The 27,809-nt window shown below is 35.2% G+C and overlaps 1 protein-coding gene across 10 annotated transcripts in view; it reads right to left on the bottom strand.

Moving 5' to 3' along the window:
- SLC8A1 (solute carrier family 8 member A1) overlaps positions 1–27,240 on the bottom strand; it is a gene marked incomplete at both ends in the record, with an annotated part of 289,824 nt that extends 262,584 nt beyond the window's left edge. For 6 of the 10 annotated variants that reach the window (XM_084235392.1, XM_084235398.1, XM_084235396.1 and 3 more), the window contains one exon: positions 25,427–27,225. In XM_084235392.1, the coding sequence (XP_084091518.1) occupies positions 25,427–27,225 (1,799 nt within the window). Of the gene's footprint in view, positions 1–25,426 lie in introns of all 10 variants that reach the window. The other 4 variants (XM_084235399.1, XM_084235397.1, XM_084235395.1 and 1 more) reach the window with 2 other exon arrangements.
- Between the last annotated feature and the right edge of the window lie 569 nt (positions 27,241–27,809).

Here is a 27,809-nt window from a genome sequence, read left to right on the forward strand (position 1 = left end):
GAACTGCTTCATCTCTAAGATATAACACCTTAAAATTCCCCTTTTAAGCCTCAGTCTCCTTTCTGGACATCCCTTATAGTTCCTGTTATTTAATTCTAATCATTTGATAAGCCCTACAGTTTCTTAATTCACATGACTGTTGGGTATATTCCTTCTTTGCATTTTGCCTTTTTATAATGCTTGAGTGCCTATCCAGTTCTTATCCAAATCCACTACTAAGTCGAAACTAAAGATCCATCTGATTAGCACTCAGAACATGAATGTAACCCTAAATTCCTGTTCCAAGAGCTCAGTCACTTGCCCTCTGAATTTTAAAATGTCTACTTAAGCTGAACCCAACTTTTTCAGTGTTATCTTCCACACATCATTTATTTTCATAATCTTATATTTTAGGGAAAGAATATGAGACCATTCTTTAAACATGCTGCAAGTTTCCATGCCCCCATGTCTTTGCTCATTGCTATTTTTGCCACCTGAAATTCTGTGCCCAATTTCAATTATTAGAATGTCATTTACATATTTTGTGGTCTAAATCTCTACATTATCTGTTTTTCCTTCTTGGTGTTTTAATCATAGCTCTTTTCACTCTAGACATTTATGCACATTTCTTTTCCCATAATAAATTTAACTTTGTACTCATCTTAATGCCTAGTAAAACACATTGTACAGTGAAAGAACTTCTTATTCTTGAATGAATGGGTTGGAAAAATAACAAACTTTTTGAGTTTTTAATATGTTTTTCCCTGCACATTAAATGTAAAAATATCACTTAAGCCAAAGTAGATTTATTAACAATTAATATAGCATTTTACTAACTGAACTCTGTAGCCCATATTGATGAAGAATCATCTGTGTCGACTTTTAACCATTGCTGTAACATTCTAAATTTGTGATTAGTTCAATAAAATGAGTGAAATTTTTGAATCTATCTTTGCTGAGCTTGAGTCTAACTACAGAAGTCAGCACTTATTGAAAAACTGTATGCAGTCAGATATTAACAAATGCATGTATAGATTGTTTCATATGTGAATTTCTACATGTGCAGTTTTAGGCTTTTACTAGTTACAACAGAACTGCTAAACAGAAACTCAAGTCCATTTTGAATTTTGCCAAACCCAGACCAGTATTCATTTCCCCCTTGTAATGGCTGACACATTCCCAGTGCTAAAAAACTGTCTTCACTACATCACACTGCGGAGCTTCCACCCGATCTTTTCTACCACAGGAAGGTGAAAAGAAAGCTGGCGAGTGCTGTCCAGGAGTTGTGCTTCAGATCCTCACCTTGACTATACTCTTCACACACTCCTTTAATCTGAGCTCAATAAATTGCCTCTCTCATTGTAATGTCTTTGCTATTAGCTACTGACACAATTGCACCATTTGATTTTTATTTATGACTTTCTGCTCCAGATCTGAGTCACAAAAGTAAAGCCATGAATTGCTCCCCTCATTAGGCATTTGTGCTTTTCATAATTGACACTCAGATGTATACAACACAGGTTCTATGCACAGTACACATCAACAGCACCACATGAAATCACTTTGGAACTTAAGTTTGGATTTAAATTGGCATTTAAAGTTAATCCTCACTGAATAGGAAACATTAAACTGAGGAAACTTGAAAAATAAAAAGCAATTTAGTGTTATTCAGTATAGCATGCCAACTCCCCTTATTCCAAAGCAAACATTTTACAAAGCAAAAAAAATTCTCCCATTAAACCCTAGCATTAAAAAGAAAGTAGATTCTTAATTACTTAAGGAGGAATTGCATTTGCTCCAGGGTTAGCAGTGTGAAGAACCCAGGGAACTTTCTCAATGGCTCCCCTTGAAAAGAGACCAACTAACTCCAAATCCCTCATTCCCTTCAAAGCCAACATCTGTAGTTTTTCATACTGAAGATGACATATTGAGAAGTGAGAAGTGTTAGGTCTTTGCCGTCACTTTTGCTATAGGAGTAAATTCAGTCAAATCCTTTAATCTGTCTGAAACAGTAAATTCTTTGGCCAACTGACTCACATTCTATGCAATCTTCTCAGGGATCTGTTAAGAATTCCTCTTTCTGTTATCCTCTGTTCATACATAGAGAGTTTAAAATTCAACATTAGCTTCAGATAAGTAAGAGAACATTTATTGTGTGAGATTCAAACAGTACAAAACCTATTCATAGAAAGCACATTGGCATCCAAAACAAATGTGTAACTAATAAGGAATAATAATAGTATTGTCTCTGAAGGCAAGAGTATGAAAATATGTCTCCGAAGTAAAAATAAACTTCTGACAGGGCCATATGTGGCCTAAAGGAAGTAAGTGGAAAGCTTTTGTTGTTTTTGAATATTAAGTGTCACTATTTCACTTGATTTTTTAACTTTTCATAAATCTATGATTATCACAGATTTGCAGATCCACTGGTATGTAATAGAACATATTGGCCTGAGATAAACTAGATTCATAAATTTAAACAAATTTCTCTACAGCTTTGTTACTTGTCAATCTTTGGTGGAAGAAATGCTTCTCTATATACGTATCTAACAACAAATCTTTTTCTGTTTTTGTCCTTATGCATATATGCCTATGATCACCAAGCTCTGCAATATTTTTATTCATTTGTAAACATTAAAATTACTTCTGCTTTCATATGTTATGTGCCTTTTTGCCTATCTTGCAGGATACGTATTTTGGATAATTTTAGGCAACAGCTACATATTTCAGAAAATTCAGTATCCTAAAACTTTGTGCATGTTGAGGAAACAAAGCCAAGAAATATTTCATTAAATGAATCATTTCTTCACTAGCCATGCATCCCCTAGGTTCACTACAAGATACAACGTGGATTCAAAGGACAATTGGTCTGACTTAGGGTGATATTTTTGTATTTTCATGATTGGAAAGTAGAACAAAAGCATTTCAACAACTTCAAGCTGGCACAAGTATATTGCTTCCTAGCTTGAAATACATAATTAACCAGAAAGCTGGTTGTTGAAAAGCTAAACACATAGTCCAAAAATGACCCCAATATTGCTCAAATGAATGCTGAAAGTAGGGTGTCATGGTGCTTTGTTGTTTTATAGACAAGCTACATGCAAGCAATTGATAAAAGACTGAATTTCTCCTTTTTTCAAAACTGATGAAAGCTTATGGGTAATAGCAATTATCTGTTTGTCAAATACTTGTATCCAGAAGTGGATTTATAATCCCATGAAAATTCTGTAATTTATGCTATTCCCCCTGCCCAACCCCATAGGATGAATTCATTTCAACAGAGAATTGGAGTCAATAATGTAAATGAAGTAGAGCTCATACAAAAGAAGGTGGAAAATGCTAGGGAAACATGCATCTCAATTTCCATAAGAAATGCCCCAATTATTGGACAGAATAACAACATTTTGAAGTATAAATTAATCCCATTTTTGTTGCTGAGTGAAGATGTCATGGCATAATTAGTGGTTTAGCAACAGAGTGGGATGTGTATCTACATTTGCTAAAGCAATTACTGTAAAAAAAAATATGGGAAACATTATGGATCAAAGCCAAAGTATGTCATAAATATAGATTGCTTAAGGAAAGTACATGGATGTTTCCATCTTTTAAGAGGTTGCCTTTTTAAAAAATATATTTTTATAGAGGTTGTCTTTAAAATAAAACACACACATCATGATCTAACAGTTGGCCCATCTTCCAGCATGTCTTATAAACTACAATTCTTGGAAGATTTCATACTTAATCCATCTTCCAAATTCCAACAAAAAGAAGGTACTTCACCCTCTTTACATTTGCATTGCACAGCTTGCATGATAACGTATTGTTGGTTTAGGCATATTTCGTTTTTAGAAATATCAGAATAGGAAAGATGAGATAATTCTTCAACTGTCTTAATCTTTAATGAATTTAATAAAGTTTGTACTTGAGCATGTTTTTTCTCAAATTCCTTCTCATCATAGATATAATCATAAAGAATTTAGAATTAAATGAGGGCAAGAAAAAGAGCAAAACAAGACCAAAGTCTAGGAGTGATATATATATATATATGTTCAAAGCATATAAGAAGAAATGAGGTTCCAGACTATGAAAAACATAAATAAATCTGTTGGCTACTGAGCTATTAACTTTCTGGTGGAAAAGTAGATACTTGAGATAATGGGTGTTCTATATTTTTTTCCTTCTCCATTCTGCTTTTTCCCTATTCTGGCCAATACAAGCAAAACACTAGTCTTAAATTATTCTGATTATATTAACAAGCTTTGACCTGCAGTCAAATTTAGGTTTCTACAAAGTTGCATGGTTCCTTGAAAATGATTAGCATGAGTTTGAAAAATCTGTTAGCCAAGGACTTAAAAACTCTCACACACCTGACAAAATTCATTTTATGCAATATCTTAGACCATTGCATGCTACACACATATCAACTTTTTTCTATAGCAAGAAGCTTCTAAATGTTTTCTACTCATAGGAAAATCCAATTTATATTGAATTAATCTATCATCATATTTACAAAAATATGTACATAAATATAGAAATTTCAGTTTTTCAAGCATGCATTTCAAATTAAAACACACACACACACACATATAATCCAAAGATTGTGCTACATGTGAGCTCAGGGAAAATTTGGATCATGCTCCCTTTGATATGCAATATAACTATTACAGAAAATGTCACTACCCTTGGAGCTTCATGCATTCTTGGACTTTCTAAGTCTTTGTGAATGCGTAAGAATTCTGGCAAGATGCCAGGGTACTCCTGCAGCAATTTTAATATAACATTGGATATAAAAATGCCAGGCAGAGATTGTTAAAACTTCTAAATGGGTTAGAAAGCTATCTTTGCCTACAGCTTTTCTCTACCTGTGGTGAGGCCTGACTGTGGTAGGTAGCCTAGTAAGCTACAGAAGTGGGGTGATTTCCTGGATGGACTGAAGAATTCAGTTGGTGGAACTGAGGGCAAGATAGGAGCCTCCACTGCCTAAGCTGCTCCATGGGTGGTGCTGAGAGCTTGGTCACAAAGACAGAGTTGGGGTGGTTCTGCATTTCTACCAAGTCTGCAATTTAACTATCATCAGCTTATTCTCTGTTAGTTGCAAGTAATCCACTTTGTGGGTCACATCTCTGAAACTCAGAGACATCCACAGAAAGATTTAATGTCCTGCATTTACCATTTGGGGTCTAGGTAAGTTAGCATATGATACATATTCCCCATGTCTGTGTCACAGATTAACTGCATACATAAAAGAGGCAGAAAGCAATCCTTCTGTGCTGTGTACTCCTGGTTTCTTCGCCACAATTTTCTTCAAGATGGCAATGAACCAAGTAGGTTGAGGGTTAGCCTCCAGGGTTCGAGGCCCAGTGTTGTCTTTTCCTAACTGTGATTGAGTCAATCACTCATTAAATTTCTCTGGGCTATTTCCTTATCTGTCATCAATATGCTAGCTGTATCTTCTTCACTCTATATTTCAATTTCTCCTTTCTTGCGAGTTGGCTGTCTCCCTACCTTTTGCATGGGTCATTTTCTTCATTTTTATTTTATGAATATTTAATCCCTTTTTGGAATTTTTAATTTGATGAATATTTAATAGTTCACCACCATCTTACAGAGGTGAGGGGCAGAAGCCTATCCCTTCTATCTGGTAAGTCCCCTACCCTCCATAAACAGCACTAGTCTACACTGGGAGTTCCTGCCACTTTCAGTACATAGAGTTTAAATTGCTCTAACTGCAAAAACTGTCAGCTTCTTTCAACAAAGATCTTCTGTATCTTATTTATCCTATATTCCCAACTTTGTGACACTTAGCGTGCCTTCAATAAATATCTTTTGAATAAATGACCTTTCTAAACTTCCCCCTCAGGCCAAGGGATTGGGAAAGAGGAGTCACACCTTACACAGAGGACGTGATAAAATATAATTCAACTCTCTGGATTTGGGCACAGGGAGAGAGTATTTATAGAGCTTTGGGAAATAAGGGAATGACAAGCCAGTGGCCCAACGAGGAAATTGAAACTGCAATGACATAGCTGCACGCTGCATCAAGCCACTGCACACTGAAGCATGCCCCATGCTCACAAAAGTGGTAGAACTGCACCAAAGGCCCATATTTTTTAAGAGGCTATAGTTACTTAAATTCAAGCGCTTGATGGTTTAACAACATAAATTACGTATCCCTTGGGCTTGAGCGTTTTTGCTATGCTGAAAAATACAACATTAGAGCAAATTTTAACCGCAGTATTAAATTAAAAGACATTAATATAGAAAATAATTTATAGCTTTATGAAGTCTAAACAATAAATTTTCCTTGGTAACTCAACTGCAACTACATGGGGATAAAAAAACGTTATAATTCTTTAACATGCCTTAAATTATGAAACATTACTTTTGATGATTGCAAAATACAAATTAAAAAAAGGCCTATAAAATTCTTCCTATTTTTGAAACCTTGAGCCAAGAATGCAGAGATCCTTTCCTCAGAGTGAATAAATCTCCCCAAAATAGTGACACTGGTTTGGCTCCTGGTAGTTATTTGAAATTGCCTATTAGTTGACTAAAATATCATCTCTAAGTACTAAATTGTAATCTTTTTAAATTATTTTTTGATAATTTAAACAAATCTATTGGGAAAACAAATCTGCAGATTCAGGCTTCAGAAATACAGTAGGAATCAATAGAAAAAAATCAGTTTCTCCCCTGCTTGTTAGCCAAAAGATAATGGATTCTTAGGCCCTTTGTCAAGAACTCTTACTTCAGAATTGCCCAAAGCAAGCAGCTGGCCAGAAATAAACTTGAACCCCCCCAAAAGAACTTTAGATCCACAAACCTTCAGAAGCATGCCCACAAAATACCACATCAGAGCTTCTGTTGATCAAGTTAAAATATTCCAATTCTTACAGCTCCACCTCCATCTGCTATCTACTTGCTGAATAGAAAAGAGCTGGAGGTGGTGGCAAATAGTGAGGCTGGAGAGTGGAAAGAAATAAGAGAAATCTCAGGTTTTAGGGAGCAATTGCAATACAATGGAATACAGTGGAAATGATGTATTCTCGTGCCACATCACCTGAAAGTGGCTGTTAGCAATCAAAAGTGGAAAAGTGGCAATGACAGTGCTGTGGTGTGTATGTCCCTTGTTTCTTCTTTGCCTTCAGTTTCACAACTGTCTATCAGTAAACCAAACTGCTGATTTATGGAGGGTGCTGTTCCATATCTCCCACACCTTTATGAGCAAGATGGAGCTCTGTGAGCGTGTGAACCACCCAATGCATAGAAGTAATCATGAGCTAAGAGTGAGAAAAATAAAAAGGGAGAGAAAAAGAAAAAAGGAACAGGCAATTTCTGGAAGCAAATACTAGAGGAAATCCATTAAATAATGTCCTTCTGGTTTAGCTTTTCAATAAATCATAGGGTAAGTGGAGGAATGCATGATTCTTTTCACTAAAGTTTTAGGCAATAAGTCTTAGAATGGTTTGTGAGATGATTACCGTACCCATCTGAGCACAATGAAATAAGGTAATGAAAAAACTAGGATGCTAGGATACTAAATTATTTTGCTTTATAAAACCCCCAGTAAAATCTTTCAATTTGACCTGTTATAAGCCAAACCAGCATGAAACCAACATCGAATATTAGGGATCATGTTGCAAAAAAATTTTATTTGGTTTGCATTAAAGGTTTCTAGATGGTAACCAGGAAAAGAAGGCTATCTATTCAACCTACAATTTAATGTACATGAGCATTACAGGAAAGAAGAAAATTCACATATGTCTATTTACAGAAAGATAAAATTGGGATATTTTCTTGTTAAATATAATAATCATAATTCCAACATGCCATTTTAACATGTTTTCACATTCTTTGAATTCATCTATGTTATATTCAATATTTGATAATAGTACTAGTATTATATAACATAAATACACTATCAAATATCATATTACTAGAAACCATTTTCATATAAACAGAGCATTTTCATGTGCCTTTTCTCATGATACTATTCAGAGCACTCTGATTAAGAATTATTTTCATCATTTTTCAGAAAAAGGAAATTTTAAGAGTTCATATAGTACTAAACAGGCTATGCCGATGCTAAATGGGATTCAAAATGAGATTTTTCAAGCCCAATAATGGTTTCTCTTCTATAATATTGTGATACAATTGCAAACTTGAGAAAAAAATCTTAAGAAAAATAATGAGCAGTTTTAGAATGGATTTGATTTTGGAATTAACCTCAAGTTACTTGGCAAAGGAATAAAGTGAATAATCAGGCAAGACAATTCTATGTGAACATTTTAAAATAAATATTTATGACTTTGAAGATAACTTCAAACGACGAATTTAAGAAGGGTCTTGAATGATAATGGTATACTGCAATTCAGGTATATTTCAAAGGTAATAAATTTAAAATATGACACAGATTGGCACAATATTTTCAGAATATGAGACTTATGCACTCCCAGCTGTGCCAAGAAGGCCCCAAGAGGTTTTGTACATAGTAGAAACTCAATAAATAATAGCAGAAAAATTTAAAAGGAAACACTTCCATTTATAAGTACTGGTGAGGTTTCAAATAAATAATCAGCCACATCTAAAATATTTTATAGGAATTAAAATACAAATCATACAGGTCTTCTTAAATAATCTGGTGAAAATAATTAAAAGTCTTAACTTGTCAAATCATTTTGGCCTATTTACTCTAATTTAAGAAAGCGCCTAAAGAAATTATCTAAAATGTTGTCCAATGCCAGTGTTCACGATGACATTCATTATGTGTAAACATTTGTAAAATAAAAACAAAGAAAAATAATATCAAAATGAAATATCTATAATATTATGTAGTATAATATGGGGGGGCTCATCAATTAAATTACAGGTATATAATGGAACATTATTCAGCTACTTTTAGTAAAAGGTTTTATTTCAAAGAATTTTATTTAGATAAGAAAAACTTTTAACACATATCTAAGCAGCAAAAGCACGCAAGATAACATTTACTAAAATGTAAACGGTAACCATGTCTGTTTTGTGAGATTATTTACAATTTTTTCCTTATCTTTTCAATGTATTGGGTACATTGCTTTTATACAGATGTCTGAGTTATTTTAAATTTAATATGTTAACAATGGTTGACATGGATTAAGTTTCTGTCATGTGCCAGGCACAGTATTAATTTTTTACCTATATCTCATTTATTTCTCATAAAAATCACTGATATAGAATCATTTATACTACTTAATCGATGAGGGGACTGGAACAGAGGGATTTTAAATAAATAACCCAACATCATTTTCCAAGTAAATATCTGAACCAAACCATCCAGTTCCAGAATTTCTGGTCTTAACAATGCTCTACTTTTCATGAAAACAGCCGGCTTAGCGATATATCAGAATATATTTTTGTCATGGAGAAAGTGATTTCTTATAACTGTGACACTTGGTTATGAAATTTTATATCCTCATTGGAAACATGACATGATTCTGACAATATATTGTACTTGACTTACCCTTTACAGAACCAGTTTTCATGAATGTATCACTTCTTAACCCTAAGAACACAGAGATAATTTGACATATAGGGATATTTCATCCATTTTGTGATCATCCATTCACAGTGCATCAGACACTGGACTAAAATCTGGGGATAACTAACTAGTTTTAGTGCTTGTTATAAATTTAACACTACCAAGGAGGAGGTCCTCTTAATTGAGCTATTTATTGCCTACAAGGATGTAACACTACTTTAAGATCACAGAACTCAAATTGTTTTCTTGCTAAAATATGCTTCTTAGACACTACTGCCTGCATAGGTCAAAGACAACATACGTAATGTTAACAGTGTCAGAAAACCCTGGTAAATTTACTGGTAAGTAAAATGTAAAACAAAATCACAGCTACTAAAATTGCCAAGGTATAAGTCAGTCACAATAAAAATAAATGCAGTATATATCATGATAACACCAAGTAGGAAGCGGTAAACGTATTTTACTAAGAATGAAAACTTGATGGACACATGTCTTGTTACTGATTCTATTTAAATGATATCTACAGATCTACACATCCAGAATCTAATCTAGAGCAGTTTTTCTGCTTTGGTGATTATTGTTGATTCTGAAAATTATCTTCTTGTAGAGTCTTTACAATCAGATCTTTTAGTTTTTAGTAAAGAAAAAGAAAGAATTCAGATGCTACCACACTGATTTGCTTAATACCTTGTATTTGTCCCTTCTTTACAAATACCATGTGATTTTCAATTAAAGTCAAGTGCAAACAGCCATGTTCTATATCTTGTTTGAGGCTTTATTATATACAATATCATTGCACAGCATGATATAGGTCAATGTCCTTTAAGAAGGATTCAAAGGCCTACAAAGGTATAAAGTATATCATGAAGTTTCATTCAGACTTCCTTTGTTTATAAGGCAGAGATTTATACTTTCTAATCCCTGGATAAATATGTAAGAGTGCAATAGATTTAAGTAGAAGAAGATGCATTATGTTTTCATGAACTATGAACTGACTTTTAATAGGCACGTGATGAGGTGTTTCACTAGATGTTGCGGGTGATAACAGAGATCAGTTTATCACCTAGGAATGCCTAAGAAAATTCTTTCCTTGAGGACCATATTTTATTTATTTTTTCTACCTTTTTTATTTCTTTTATAAGAAACCGGGGTAGAGGCCAGATGCATGGGAGGGTGAAAGAATTCACCAGAGACAGAGCGGGAGCAGAACAGGCAGACTGATGAAATACACTGCTGAGGGGAGCAGCGGGGAAGACAGGAGAGGTCTGCCATGCTATGAGGGACCCTCGCCGGCTGGCAGAGATTGAACCGGCATTGCAGAGGCTGAGGACAGCTTCACAGCACCGCGCTCAATGGCCTGCGCCACCAGGGGAGGCCCAGGACCATATTTTATAGCAAAGGAAAAAGAAAATTCAAGAGAAATGAGCAAGAGAAATAGCCTAATGTTTAAATGGTACATTAATTGCAAGAATAATTTAGAAACAGAAAATTAACATCTTGATTTCTCTAATATAAAAATATTGTTCATGCCTCTTCAAGTATTTCATAAACTGAAACACAAATCAAAGTGATTACAAATGTACTAATGAATGAAACTGCATTCTTTTCTGACTCTTATTTTAGATGTTGAATATGTTGGAATAAATATTCTTCATTGAGACCAAAACTGTGGAAAATGTTGAGGTTCCAGTCACTGAGACAGCTAGGCATTGGGGAAACAATTAACAGCACACACCTGAATCCACATTCAAGGTCCCCCATGAGATGTAGCAACAAGGTGTGTTTGAATGTCACAGGGCAAATGCTCTGTGCCTAGCACATTAGGACCATTATCTAGAGCTACATGAACCTTTGGTTGAGTGACATTCAACTGTGGTCAATAAAAATCAGATTTTTTTTTTATACTTCAGAATATTTCCAGGTCTAATGATTCTGTTTCTGTGCTTGCATGATTGATTTTTCCTTGTGCTAAATTTTTTATCATTTTCCCGTTGACTAGTCTATAATTACCTATCACTCCATTAATTAAGATGTTCAATTCTTTAATTATTTTTCCACTCCATTTTATGCTTATGCTTAAATGAGGACTTGTTTTAATCTCTTGGAGGTTTATCCATTATTTATGAACTTTTGTAACACATTTCCCCTCTATAAAATCAGTTAATAAGCTGCATTTGTCATACCTTTGTGATGAGTCAATATACTTATTACAGAAAACATAGAGCTATCATGATTGGAACTGAATTAACTATGCCTAGAGATCAATGTATTCTTTTTACTCCAATACAGTCTTTCTCATACCTTTATATTTAGTCAATATATTCATTATAGAAAAGGTAGAGCTAAATTGATTGGAATTGAATTGGCTTATGCCTGAAGATCAATATACTGTTCTTTCTACTCATACATTGTCATTCTTATGAAAAAAAAGCTACTACTGGGTAAATTAAAAAAGGCAATAATGTATATTTATGATAAGACAGCAGGCATCAATTTGAGGAAAATTCCTTGCAGATGGTTAACATTGGGGAAGAAGGAACACAGACAGTTTTGTGTCATCTGGATGCTAAAGAACAAGGGCTATTTGGCTCAGTTGGTTGTTGTAGGAGGGAATGCAGGACTATTTAAGGACAGGGCCTTGAGGAGTGCTCATGGAACACATGAAGAAGGCTTTTGAGAAGAGCCTAGGAAGGTACGGTGACTTAAAAGTGCACCAGGCTTTCTCTTGACTTGAATAATAAGGCTCCAACCTAGATAAGCAAGGCAAGGTTATTGGGTCTCAGAAGGGTATAATGATATTGAATAACTTCTTTTCAGAACCGGAAGGGAATTCAGAGACTTTGTTTTAAAAAATCTTAATTGCTACAGAGACAGCACATACTTAAAATTCACAGATTTGCTTTCGCTGCAACTCAAAAATTTCCCTGAACATGCAAAAGAAAAACCAATTTTTAGTCCACGTGAAAAACAAAAAGTCCTACCAGTGTGGTTTGACTAGCAAGCCATTGGAGTTGTGGTTTAGACATAATGGATTCCCTTTCCCATTGCTTCTAATCTAATGAATTCCTCATATCTGTCTCTATTCCAGCAGACCTATATACTAGCCAAGTTGCATTAAGATGACTTGTGAATAGCTTCATTAAAACTCACAAACAAACAAACAAAAAAAACCTAATGAACAGGATGTTCCTAGGTGAATCAAACAGACAGAAACATCAAATACAAAGCCATTTCTTATGACTATTGCTCTCTTATTATAAATGTCTTCAACAAAACATTAATCTTCTGAGACAGCACATACAGAGAGTAGTCCAAGTTTAGAGCAACTCTGCCACACTTCCTAATTATTTCACCTGAAAAATTAACAGTTCCCCTTGCACCTACAAAAGCACTTATTCCAATTTGGATAATAAATTATGTGGTTAATCTAGATTCATTGTGACAGAAATGTCAATTTATATAAGACACTGAAACAAACTTGGATATGAACACTTTAAAAGATCAGACCAGTGGATTTGTACAATTTTGCAAGTTCAAAAGTTATCTGACACACAAAGAAAGAATTTAAGTTGCTCTTATGCATATTATCTATTATGTCTCAATATGTTTCAGTTTTTTATAACTGTCAAGAAAACTAAGGCAAGGAGCGATTTAAAAAACAAAAACACAAATCAAGTTTTCAAATACTTGAATGTAATTCTTATTCAGTGTTATATAATCTTTTTTTAAATGCATTCTTTCAAAAGAATGGCAATTTCAAGATGGAAGAAACCCATTTACTTCACCTATTGTCTAGAGAATTTACTTCAAGAAAATTGAAGTACAGAGATATGAGGTGATTTACCCATAGCTGCTGGTGTGGTGAATGGCAAAACTGGGTCGGAAAACTTGGGTCCAAACCCTTATTCCTTTCGCATGCTATTCTGTTGCCTCTTCATTTATCTTATTACTTATTAGCCTCCTAGTAGAGAGAAATTATCAAAATCTAGCTTTGTCCTATGCTTTCCATTTTTCCACAGGGAAAGTTAAAAAAAAATGAGAGATGCAAAATAAAAATTTTAATTTACCAACTTTTCTCTAGGGGTCAAAGGCAGGATCTGTAAATAAGCATTTTAAAATTCTTAGAATATTGACATTTGACTGATTCTTAAAGGGAATACAGAGAAGGCTCTTCCAGCTGTGTTTTTTCACTGACTTCAGTGCAACACACTTGAACACAAAATAATGACATAAATTTGGGGAGGATTAGCCCCATGAGGTAACATTGGGAACTGGGGGCTAAAGTAAGAAAAATTCAACTAAAATACATTAATATTCAATCTAACACAAAGTTCAATTGGCTCTAAAAGCAAGTGTTAGGATTAGTTTTGCTGAAGAATTTAAAGGTAATCTTTTAAAAGCAATTATGTTTAAAACTATGTATTTACTAAAACAAAAATAAGGAAAAAAACATATTTCATTGCTTTTCTTTTCTTCACAAGACAGATATATATATACTGTGATATATGTTGAGTTGAATTAGTATGTGCATTTGAATTTAGGGAAATATGTTTGCTGAATTTATCATCTCAATAAATTCAAGGAGAAGCAATTACACTAACTGTATTTTAACACACTGAAATTTCTTGCATGAAGATTTAATTTATATCTGAGGTTCCGATCAGACTAAGACCTATAAAAATTTAGATGAACATATTTATTTGGGGATTATTTTCTATCAGGGAATCAGTCAACATGCTAGGAATATCCCTTACAGTCATAATTTTGCTGAATTAATTGGTTAACTAATACATGACTGGAACAAAAATCAAAGTTGTTGAGAAATGAAAATAATTTCAGAGCCCTAGGGGTAAAAGTAGCATATGAAGCATGATTAGGATTCATGGTAACTGGATCCTTTTAAAGCATCATTGACATTAAAGGAAAATGAATCAAACAATTCCACATACCTGTTTATTTGGGGGGTAAGAACAAGGATGGAATCCTGACATTGTCATGTGGGGAATTTCATTTCATAGCAGTCATAATGGAAGTGGACATTCCACTACTTCAGTAGAGTTTAGTGTGATCCTTACTGTTTTAGCCATAAACCTTCCCAACTATGTATCTTATAAAAACTTCTCAGGTATATTTATATTATCATCACAGCTTTCCTCCAGAAGTGAGGAGATACAGAACACAGGAAATCAAAATGAAACTCTCTTTTCTTTTTTGGACAATTTAATACCAGGGGAAAGTTGTTAAAATACTCTTCAAAATGATAATAAAGGGAATCCATGTCATAAAATGTTTGTGGGAGCCAGGAGTGGGGATCCAGTTTGTCAATTTCTCCTGAGTTTGACTTGCTGGTGACATAGGAAGGTGATACCGACAGACCCTAGATGTAACAACTAAGCACCTAGTGGCATGTCAATATCACTAAACTAATTGTCAATATACTTGGTTTCTGCCATTTAGACTAATTCATTTAGTTCTTACAGTTTCTCCTGTTCAGAATAACTCATTTAATTCTTCAAACTTAAGAGTTCCCATATGTAAAAGTTTTTGTTGCTTCCTTCTTTCTCTTTGCTATCCAAACACCATTTGTTGAGTTCCTACTAAATATTAATCACTGTGGCAATCCCTCTGCCCTAAAATAGATGTGCTAATGCCTCAAAGGTGGTGTAAGGATGAAATGGAGATGTAGGAACATCATAAATAGCATAGTTATGTAAAAGGGAAAGTCCTTCATCTCTGACTCTACCCGAGCTCTCTGTTAGCCCCACCTTCCTGGTCTCTATATTATGTCTCCTACCTCCCCATTCCCCCCATCAAAATGAAGACTGAGTTTTTGTATTGATAGTGCACATTCTCAACAGTTTCTTGCAATAATTTTGATTGTATTCTATAGCTATCATTTTGACTAGGCGAATTGAAGACAGCAATATGTCTTAAAAACCCCTTTCCTCAAACACAAGCACATACACACAGATACACAAAATTTAATAGTTTGTTTTTTTTTTTAAGAAAAGGAAGATAAGAGAATAAGCCCTTTTTTTCTAATTCCCAGCAAACCTAGATCAACCTTCTATTAACAACCACCTGGAAACTAACGAGAGGCAACAACAATAACAACTAACATTCCCTGAGCACCTACTAGGCAGGAGTTGGCTAACTGGATTTAATCCCTTGAAATAGGTACTTTTATTCTCATTCTATAAATAATGAAACTGAAACACAGAGAGGTAAAATACTTATTAATTTATACAATTTACAAGTGACAGAACGAGAATTTAGACCCTGCCTAGTCTGCCCCAGTCCATGCTCTCAGTCACTGTGTTCCTGTGGCAGGTAACTCTGGATAACTGCAACAACCATCACAAGCCCATTCCACTAAAGAAAGTGCTAAGCACTAGACTTCTGAGGTTTTCATTTGTGTCTGCAATGAATACCTACCATTCTTATTCTAAGTGCACGTTTGGAAAGCAACAAATGTAAAATAAACATAGCTGGAGTCAAGCACACTGATAGCCTGGTTGGAAAAAGAGGCCTAAAATAGCCTATACACACATGTATTTTTCCTATTTTATATGTACATATACATATATACACACACACATATGCATATGGTAGATATAGGACTCAAAATTCAAGACTTTCTGGATATAGGACTCAAAATTCAAGACTTTCTGGAAAACTTTACCATAGGACCAAAGACCCAGATCAAAATACCATCCCAGCTGGATTCCAAAGTTTCCTCTGGCAATTGTATATACATTTGATTTCCAGGACAGTGTTGCTGTCTATTTTTAATAAAGGAGTAGTTTGGGTGAATCCCATGTTCATTTTTTTTTACTATTATACTGTCTTCTGTTTGCTTGAGCAAAAATCTGAACAAATTTCAGGCTTTACTTCATTTTCATAATAGCCAAAATCTAATCAGAGCTGTGTGCTCTTTGTCTCTGTCTCTGTCTTTTGTCCCTTCTCCCTGTTTCTCTGCCTCTCCACTTTCTTTTCTCACTCTCCCTGCTTCCACGTACCTCCCTCTCCCGCTATTCTTGTCTCTCTATCAGTCTCTCCTCTATCCATCACATCTGCCTCTCTCACCTTTTTGCCTTTTTCTCCCTTCCTTCTTTCCTTTCACGCTCCCTCATTTTCTCCTGTTCTTTATCTCTCTGGCTTCCTCCTTCTGCGTCCCTTTCAGTCTCTCTGCAACTCCCCAGCTTTGCCTCATTTTGTCTTCCTCCCAATTCCCTCTCTCCTGCCCTCACTGCCATTTCCTGATCCTACTCAGTCTCCTGAATTATTTAATTTCCCCTTACCTCTAGCCCTCCTCCTCTACAGCTGATACACAAATCTCAGAGACTTTAACATGAGTAACTCATCTTAAATCAAGATTGCAATACTTAGTGTTCAAGAATGAAAGCTGTCTTTTGGAAACTAAAAAAGAAAGGTTTTTGTTTGTTGTCCTAAAATTAAATTCCACTCAAATAGGACTAATTTTAAGTTCTACCTTTATCTTGATAAAGAGTTGTGTATGTGTGTACATGTGTGTGTAAAGTTCTCTTTCGCAAGGGAAGAGTTGGAGCCTTCTGTTAAAGCTTATAATACATTATATGTATAAACATATTGCCAATGAGTTTACTCCAAAGGCCAATAATTCACCTGGAAAAGGTAAAAATAAAACTACTTTGCTTAAAATGAAATTCATATGAATACTGATCTGGTATAAAGTATACACACATGAATACTGATCTGGTATAGACAAGTTGTCACTGGACAGTCATCTGATTTTAGGTAGAATTGTTCTGATGGCAGTTTTCATCCCCTTGAGAAATGTAGTTCAGAAGCAAGAGTGACTTGAAATTGGACTTTTAATATCTAAAAATTCCCCTTGTGGTGGGTAGCCTTCTATCAGATGATTTGCCCTGTAGGTCACTAATTCTGACTTAGTGACCTCCAAGAGTTTTTAAATTAATGACCTCCAAGAGCAAAGAATATAACTTGTTAAACCGCGTTGGCAGTGCTGACACACGCTAATAAACAGCCTGTTACTGATTCTCTGTCGTTATTAATTTACATTGCCTTGTAATATATTTAAAGAAGATAAACCAAGAAACTACTATTTTAAGTATAAAGAAAAGCTACATTCATTGTTCAGCCATATAAGGAAGTTAAATGCTCGAGGGCTAGTGCAGGCAATGACAGAAAGCGACTAATAAAGAAGTTTCTTTTTTATTTAGGAACAAGGGGAAATAAATACTATAAGGGAGAAAATGACAATGTTGGACAGGTCAGGCACATGGAGGGATGTAGCATTTAACATTTCTTTTGCTTCTCAAACTCTGTTAATTGTGACTGCTCTAGGTTAATGGAGAGTGGGGGTGGGGTGCAATCTGGGTAAGGCACATTCAGGAATTTTAGAAAAGATCAATTATTGCACTAGTTTTTCATCTTCTGAACTTCACAAGCACTTGTAGTCAGGATGACTATGCCATAAACCTCATACATGCTCTTCCCCACTTCTGAGAGTCAACTGAAGGGAGAACAGCCCATCACAAGACAGCATATAGATTACAGTCACATAGAACTGCAATAATTCTAAATTTTAGATCCCCTCTTATTACCTGCATGACCCACAAAAGTTAGCTACTCAATTTCTTCATCTTCAAAATGAGTAAGTTAACTATTGTGAGGATTTAAAAAAGAAGTATTATAACAAAAACAGCAGCCTGCATCTTAATACATCTTAGTACTATCACCACCCTTACCTCCACTACCATATCCAATACCTCAACACTACAACCAAATCTATAACCATCACCTTCATCATCACCACCATTACCACCACCACCACATCCAAACAACAAGAAAATGATGTCCAAAACCATCACCTCCAATACCACCACAAGCACCATCATCACCACCACCGATCTCCCCAGCCACCACTGTCACCACCAGAATCACCATTACTACCAACATCATCATCACTTCTTTCATCATCATCCTCATTGCACAGGTGAGGAAATTGGCTCAGAGGTTAAGTAATTCACTAGAAGTCACAAAATTAGTAGGAAACAGAGGTAGAGCTCAAACTTGGGTGTGGAATCCAAATCCTCCTAAGTCCATTTTTAACACAGGATGTTAATATAGAAAAATGTGGTGGCCTTGGTTTCAACAGTCACCACAGAAAGTCAAGGGTACACAGAATTCCAGATCTCTCATACCTAAGCCTAAAAAAATGATATGCAGAAATAAAATATCCAGGCTGATATCTGAATCACCAGATACAGTGAGGTTCCCCTTGTTGCCCTGTTATCACCAGCCTGAAAGACAAAAGACCCAAATTCTGCTGTTGGCTCAGTTTTTGCCCATCTCTTCTCTATCTTCGACTGTCACCAAAGAATACAATGCCTATTCACCCATCTGGCCCTACAGAGACACCATAAAAAGGGAAAGAAAATGTCATCTAGAGCACAAGTCCTCAGGAGAAACACAGGAAATGAAAGGCATTGTTTATTTAGTCTGGCTCTACAGTGAGACAGCTGTATGGACCTATGAAAAGAATAAGCTGGCAGGTTCCACTGTGGCAAATAGATGTGGTATTACATAGGCAGCATGTCAGAGCCAGCAGAGGAAGCAAAGGAGATTTCCTTTCATTTTGCCCACATCGTGGGCTGCTTGCTTCCTCTATCAAGGACTCTGGGCTTTCCTACTACCAATGCAGTAGCACAAGGCACAGTGTAGAGCTGCTGCAGCTGCTCACCTGCTCCACCAGCACCTTTCCCAGGGCTCCCTCAGCTGGCTCACCCAAAGCCATTGAAAAGATCGCCTCCAATGCCACACCCACCTTACCTTTGGCCATCCCCTCTTCCTCAGTTGCTGCAGGCCCAGAGCCACTTCAACTCTACTGCTGCAAGGATGATCCTTAAGAGTTGCATGACATTTTACAAATGCAATTGAGGTCTAACAGCTTTCCTATCCCAAAAAGTGATCTCCACAGAGTAGATTTCAGTAACAATTACAGAACATGGAGATATTTTATAATAAAACCTCTTCAGTTCCCCTCATAATCCATGGACCATTTTCTACACCTCAGCTTTCAAGGACAGAGAAGCTTGACAATTAGTAACTCATTACTGATGTTACACCCTCAAGGTTGCACCATTCAAAATAATTAAATGTGCTTAAGTCTTCTTCTCTGGGTTGTCAGTGTCCTCAGAGAAAACACTAAAACAAAAGGCAAGAATATCTCTTCCACTTCACAATTTAGTGAAAAATCTGCTCAGATTTTATCAATATGGTGGCTATACAGTCGTAACTGAAAGAAATGTGTAAGAGTTGGAGACAAAATCGGTTCAGGACTGCTCTAGTGGTTAAAAGGTAAAGTAAGTCAAGACAATTCTTAGAGACCAAGACTAATTCAAAAAGTATAAAAATAAAAATACAACATTTTTCTATAAATCTTGTACTTAAAAAACTACAAAAGACAATGTGGTCCAGAGGGGTAAGTGCCTAAGTTGTTTTTTTTTTTTTTTAATTAGGTCAACCATTCTATTTTTTTTTTTTACATTTTTATGTTATTATAGTAAGACCATTCAACATGAAATCTACCCTATAACAGATTTGAAGTGTACAGTACACAATATTGTTAGGTATAGAACACAATGCTTCGCAGATCTCCACAACTCATTCATTTTACATTGCTGAAACTTTATGGCTGTTCATTAGCAACTCCCCATTTCTCCTTCCCTCTGCCTTGATAGTCACAGTCCTGCTCTCTCCACTTCTACAAGTAACTACTTCAAATATCCCAGATAAGTAGAATCATGCAATATTTGTCTTTCTGTGAATGGCTTAAGAAGATAAACTGAGATAAATTTAAACATGCTCATAATAATGTAAAATCCCGTTATAGTAAATGAATGTACAGTGAGTTTTTCATCAATTTTGATAATCACCTATTTATTGAAATCATCCATACTCTGAGGTTTACCAAGATATGATTCCATATTAAAACACTCATCACATTTTTCTTTCCAATTATGCTTTCTACCTGTCATTAGCAAATGCATATATTTTGCCCCAAATTAAGGCTTATCAACAGCTTACACCATGTCTCATAATGATGTTAGTACTTATCAAAATATGAGCTACTCATCAACTCCCATTTTAAAGTATAAGGAGCATATTTCTTTTGTTTCTTTCATAACGACTAGCCCAGAGTTGGGCATAAACCATTAGTTTTTAAGTGTGTGCAAAGTGAATGATACATAATTCTTTTCTAGTCTGAAATCGGTAAAGCTATCAGCTCCGTCTATAATGGTCTTAAAAGACATCTTAGCTAAGGGCCCATAATTTAAACACTTCAATGTGTCTACCCTATGAAATCTCCTTGTTTGCCACAATAACAGTTCTTCACATAATTTTATTATAATCCCAAACTCTAATTAGCAGTGGAAAAATGAGATTATAACAACAAACATGGCAATATGGTTGACATGGTAAACAACCCATTTGCAAATAATCAATTTTGGATCCTGGCAGTAGTGAATAAGAAGTCATAAATGCTTTTTGGCTCATACCCTGTCTTATTCTTATAACAGTTATTATGCATTCATAAAAATGTGCATTTATAAAAACATTTCTTATAGTTATAATTTAGGCTTGCAGATGATATTACATGTGGTTTGGTTCTAAGAGAGAAATATTCCAATCTGAAAGGGTAATCCACTAAAGCAGAAATCCATTAAAATCCTGAAATTATTCCATCTAAACTAGTTACATTAGCACATTACCCAGGAAAATTTTATGTCAATGTAAAATATCTTGTTTCCATCATTTTAATAAGTTAAACATACCAGATAAAATTCTTCTACCATAAAGTAAATCTTAAATATGCTGGATTCATGGTAGCATATGCTAATAACCGTTCTTATCTAACATTATTTTCTAGTATTTTTTATCATTTCTGATTCTGCCCAAAACACATAATCATTCTTCTGTTGTGATTGCTTCAAATTTTATTTCATCTTTCTTTTTTTGTTTTAGCTGGCTGCCTTCTTGTATTATGTATTTTTTCTACTCTCAGAAATGAATTGCTCTCTCATAGATCTTCATTCCCTGGAATTCTGCACAGCAAGAGAAGACTGCTAGTAATATAAATAACAAAAATAAAGTACTTATTATCCCTAAATATAATATTTCCATAAAACCTATATAATCCTGAAATTTTATTTCATTTCTCTTCCTTTTTGGAAAAAAAAAGATGTAAATACTTAGTGTCAAAATCTATATTTGTCAAGATGTCTGGTATATTGTTATTTCCTAGAGTTAATGATGTTACAACCATACTTGAAAATGTAATAGTTGTTAAAGAAAATAGATGGACTTATGGTTTGATATATTATGTTGTGGCTAGGAACATCCCCCAAACTGATTTGCTTAGCAATCTATTATGTAAATTTTCCAACCTACATACATTATTTTTCAATTCTGCCTCTTGAATATATAGTAAATGTTCATGATTATTTGGGTCATCTTCCAAAAACAATACTACTGGGTTATAACTAAATAATAAAATTTGATATGTATCCACATTAATCATTTTTTTATAATAAATTTTATTTTTATATTCCCCATACAATTCTTTCCAGAGCAGTTAAGCCAATGTTAGACCCTGGAAGCCTAAACACTTTGTAATATCTGTTAACACTAAACTAGCATCATTAAAGAATACCATAAGCAGCATTTCAAATTTATAGATGTCATCTACCAAACCACAAATCAAATCAGCATATTTTCAACTTATTTTTTAATCTGTTAACATTAGACTTCCATATTAAAATCAAGATTAGCTAGCATGAGTTTAATATTTGTCACTGAATGAGCTTATGCAAAAGCATGTGCTGCTAATTATATCTACTTAATGGCTTTTTATACTACAATTTTAAAATGTTTTGCCTAAAATGTTTAATTATAGAATATAAGTATTACTTACCAATTATCAGTATTTTTGTCAATTAACATTTTGATCTTAAAAAAAGATCAAGTTGAAATAATTCAATACATTTACACAAAAATATGAGTATGTACATTTTTATAAATTTGACTTCCTCACGAAAAATAAGATCAAAGAATAGTAATCTATCTTATTCTTCAAATCAAAGAAGCAATGAAGTTGGACCCTATTACAACCTTTGTTAATGGTTTCATAAAATAAGCCCTAAATCCAAGCTTTTTACAAGAATCTCTTTTTTGTGCTCTGGAAAGAACCCTAACTTCTGGCTTTATGTGCAGCAGTGAAAAAAGAAAGATATTTTAAAGTATTTAATAAGGTTCAGAGGTGTCAACAGTTTTTACTCATATATTGAAGGTTTTTAAGAAAGTCCTATATCAAGATAAACTATGCAATCAGCTGAAGATATATATTCATTCTTAAAATAAGTGGGTCGGGTCTATCAAGTTGGATTGTGCTACATGACAAACTCTTTCACTTGGATCTGTGTGGACCTGACCTGGACATAACTACCAGAGAAAAAATAATCCATGTATAAATAGAATAAAGGATCTTTGGTATTATGTTATTTTTATAAACATTGTTTGAATCCTTGATACTTAGCTTAAGACTAAGTCCCACTGACCTGAACAAATTCAGCAAATTCATTGCAGCAACAGACCTAGTAAGTACCTACAAAGCTTGTTCAGTATTAAAACCCTATGTCACAATGAAAACGCTTTAAAATTAAAGTTCTAGAAAGGAAAAAGTATTGAGCTGAAATTTCATTCCACTTATAAAATACTTTGCCATTTCTAAATTTTTAAATGCCAACTTAGCAAATAAAAACAGTGAGAGTTTTAGAAAACTAGCAAGTGGCTATGGATGTAGAACACTCCTAAGAATACACAATCAAGGATGGCTTACCAATAATTCCACCAATCCTCACCAATTTTCACAAGAAATCTAAGTTTCTAAAATTGGAATCTGGCAATATTCCTTATTTAGCAAGAATTTAATCAATTTAATGACATAGGATAAGTGTTTTAAGTGGAGCTTGGAGGAATAAATTATTCCATCAAGTAGCTGCCAGTCTTTTCTACATTTTTTCTTCTACACTGTGCCCAAAAGATGGTAATGTATTATGGTTTGGTAAAAGTCCTGGATAAAAAAAATATATAGGGAAATTGATAGGAAAAGTCTGCTCTCATATAACACGTATAGAGCCATTTCTATAAGAGAAAGTAAGACCAAATTTTCATGAGAAAACATCTTAAGTACTTATACAAAAAAAAAGAACAAAACACTAATTTGGTAATATTAAAGGACTGCTGTTGGGAGTTCATTTACTAATCTGCAGCACTCCTTTAAGAACAGGATTATGAGTGTCATATAATACAAGATGGTTCAATAATTGAAACATTTACAAAATATAATAAGGAAAAAATCCTAGCAAAGGAATAAAGCTTATGTGTATAAGGTGGGCAGGATCACATTTAATACAAGGCCTTTGGAAAATGTATTCCTTGGATACGCAGGCTATTTACCTGCTACTATATTACTCTTTCATTAAAATAACTGCCCCAATAACACACATCTCAGTAAGTGGAACACTAACAACACAAGATCCAACATAAACTAGATATTCATCAAAAGCCATACACACACACACCCTGGAAGGTGGATATTATAAACTCTACTTTGCTTGATGTAATTGGGCTGTATTCCATTACTGCTCATCTCTATAATACAATAATGAAGAACTATAAAGATATTGCAAGGTTCTTTTAGAAACAAAGTTTTCCCTCTGCCCACCTTCCACCCCTTTTCTTATTTTCCCTATACTTTCAGTAGGAGATATTTCATCTTGGAGAGAATACACTTGCCATTTGACATACCACATGCCATTAATACAAGAACTAATCATTTTTAGAACTATTTTATGTATTTCTTTTCCTGAAATTCCTAAGTTGCCAATGATTCAACCAACATATTCATTTTAGTGTCTTTTGTTGCCATGCAGATAGGATAAATAATTTCCTTTCTTCCATCTGTCCAGTTTGGACATTGCCCATTGGGTCAAATTTTCTGGTTTGTTTTTGGTGAGGGCAATGTTCCCTCATAGGCAATGAAGGAGAAATATCTAAATAGCAGCTATTAATGGAAGGCTCCTCACACAACCAGGCACTTGGTGTTTCATCACTGGCAAGTGTTATGGTAAAATGCCAACAGGAAGAGTACATTGTCCTCCACTTTTTTTTCACTGACATACTCAATCAGGATGCTTGGACAGAATTCTATTTCTCTTTCCATCACTGTATCAGCAGGATAAAAGAGTTTGTTTAATCATGTAAAAAAAAGCCAGACTGGGAAAAAGTAAGAGCTGTATGTGGTCGCAAGACTGAAAAGGCAGAATTCATCAATAAGTTATAACTAAGCATTAGCATTTAAAATGAAATGTTATGTTGTCACAAAAAAACACAATGTCAAGTCAAAAACAGCAGAAATCATTTCAGTCAACCCTGGTAGCCAGGAAATTCTTTGTAGAGATGTTTCTTTTGGGGGTTTACCCAATTTGTTAAGTTAGTAACTTAATGTGAGGTTTTAAATAATATTTTTTTCTGTGCATGTATAGTATCTGATTCAAAACAAAATACACATTTTTCCATCATAAGTGGCTTGATATATTGGTCCCAAGATTCTATCATAGCCTATCATATGATTCAAATATACAAAAGCACAACAGTAAAAATCAAATCTTGATATCAGATTAAGGTCTTTTTATAGAGCAACAGAGACGAGGCATAGAAGTGAGGACTGATATTTTGAAACAGTCTGAAATTATTCCAGGCCTTATATCCCCTTTAGTATAAAAAACCCATACACACACTCTCATATCCGCAAACTCACTCAACCACATGCACATATATTAAAAAAAAAAAAAAAGAACTTACACAATTTCATCGTTCTGGAACTCCAGTTCTCCACAAGTGTCTTCAAAGTCCTCCCCTCCGCCTCTGGCAGTCCCTTCAATGGTTTTATAGGGAACAATAACATTTCCTCGAGCTCCAGATGTTCGCAAGACTTTCACCTCCATGATGCCAATGCTCTCACTCACATGCGTCACGGATTCCTCAAAAGTGAAGATGCCTGCGTGGTCATCATCAAAAATAGTCACGGTGGCCGTGGAGGGAGAACCCAGGCAAGCGAGTGTAGAAACATGGTTGGCTTCCAGGATGCCATCTTCTGAGGCTTCAGAAGATACTTTGACATTGCTGAGATGCACAAGGAAATTTTCATCCTCCTCAAAGATATCATCATCGATGATGCCAACTCTGATTTCCTTCAGGGTCTCACCAGGCTTGAAGACCACAGTTCCTTCAGTAAATTCATAATCAGACCCAGCATTGGCAGTGCCATCCTCTGTTCTGAAGTCCACAAACACAGTATTGGTCAAATCACCACCTCTACGGATAATGGACAGGGCTACTGTACCACAGTTCTCCAGACATTGGTATGTCCCTTGTTCAAAGAAGATCTTACTAACAGGGTCATTTTCAGCCATTTCTGTGTTGACCTCATGCATGCTGACAGCCTTCCTTGCTTGGTCGGCTGCATGCCGCTTTAAGATGTTGCCAGCTCCGGTCATCAGGCGAGTAGCTTGAATGCGGTAAAATGCTCGACTCTTCTGCTGCTGACTCAGGACTTGGTAGTTAGCTAATTCTATTAATTGCTCTATTTCTTTCTCTGGATGCTTCTGCTTGAGCTCCTTCAGAATCCTAGCCATTTCTCGCCGAGCCTCTTCATCATCTTGATCCCTCTCATCAACCTCCAGAACCAAAGCGCCATCTAAGAAGTTGTCAACATGGGAATTGACCACTTTCCCATCCATCTCAATTTCAGTCTTGGAAGATGGCCTGTCTCCTTCATGTTCAATAATCATTCCCCGCTGTTTCCCTGCCCGATACCTCTTGTAGACGTACTTGTAAAAGAGAAGCCTCCTGTCTGCCACCCAAGCAAACACAACACAGATGGGAAAAAAGAAGAAAGTAAGTAGACCTTCCCAGACCTCCACAACTCCAGGAGAGATGACAGACAAAATAATATAAAGCCAGGTATAGGCAAAGATGCTCCAGGCTGCTGTCACAAAGAACACACGCAAGTGCTTAATCTTCCTTGTCTCTCCATCAGGAACCACGTAAACACACAACGCGATAATGATGAACATATTGAAGGCAGCGCTTCCCACAATGGTGCTAGGGCCAAGGTCTCCTGCGGTGAAGTTATGGCCACACACTTCAATTACTGAAAGGAGAATCTCTGGCGCAGACGAACCCAGGGCCATCAAGGTCAAGTTAGAAACTGTTTCATTCCAAATCCTCACAGTTGTCTTGGTGGTCTCTCCATTGGGCTTTTTTATGGTGATTTCTTTTTCTTGAGACGTGATGACTTCAATAGAGGACATGAACCGGTCAGCGATGATAGAGACGCCAAGAAACATGTAGACCATGGCCACAAAATACACAGTAGCTCTAGCAATTTTGTCCCCAAAGGAAGGATCTTGGGGCTCCCAGATGGGTAAAATCACCCCTTTCTTACAATAATATGAGCCAGTACATTCACCAGTTTCATTGCCTTCTCCTTCCATTTCTGTTTCAGCACTTATATGGTCCACATGGAAAAATAACAGAGCCACAATGGCTAACAGATGAAATCCCATGGAAAAGACAGGTGAGAGATTTAATCGCAGCATGTTGTACAATGGCGGACTTCCAAGTGTCACAACCTACACTGAAAGAAGATGGGGTGGAAGAGAAAAATGAAATCATTAGAGCCAGATCCAAAGCATGACTAATTACTTTTCTTTATTGCTTTACCAATGACTTGTTCATATTTGACTATCCCAAAATTCTATGGTAAACCATTATTCCAAGAATCCATCAATGATTAAGTTCCTTTGTAAAATTTAAAAATCAATTTCTCTGCTGGTAGATTTCCTATATGGAGTCCCCATTCACACACAATTGGCCCAATGGAAAATGAAAAGTTCAACTGTAGCCTTGCTTTATTGAATACACATTTATGCATGCAAACAAACCAATTAAAAAAAAAAAACTTTTCAAACATTTTTAAAAGTCCTCATTATTGGTAAATCAGACTTTTTTTATATTTGGTTAGTATGATCTCTAACACCAGAAGCTGTCTCATCACCAAAAGCACATTATTAAAACCGATGCATTGAAGTTCAGACCCTAAAGATCCTATCAACACAAGACTTAGTGATGATCTTCAATTGTGGCATACCTGTCTCTGCATTTCATGAAATAATGTGCTATT

This window comes from Talpa europaea (assembly GCF_964194135.1).
Source record: "Talpa europaea genome assembly, chromosome: 6".
NCBI lineage: Eukaryota > Metazoa > Chordata > Mammalia > Eulipotyphla > Talpidae > Talpa > Talpa europaea.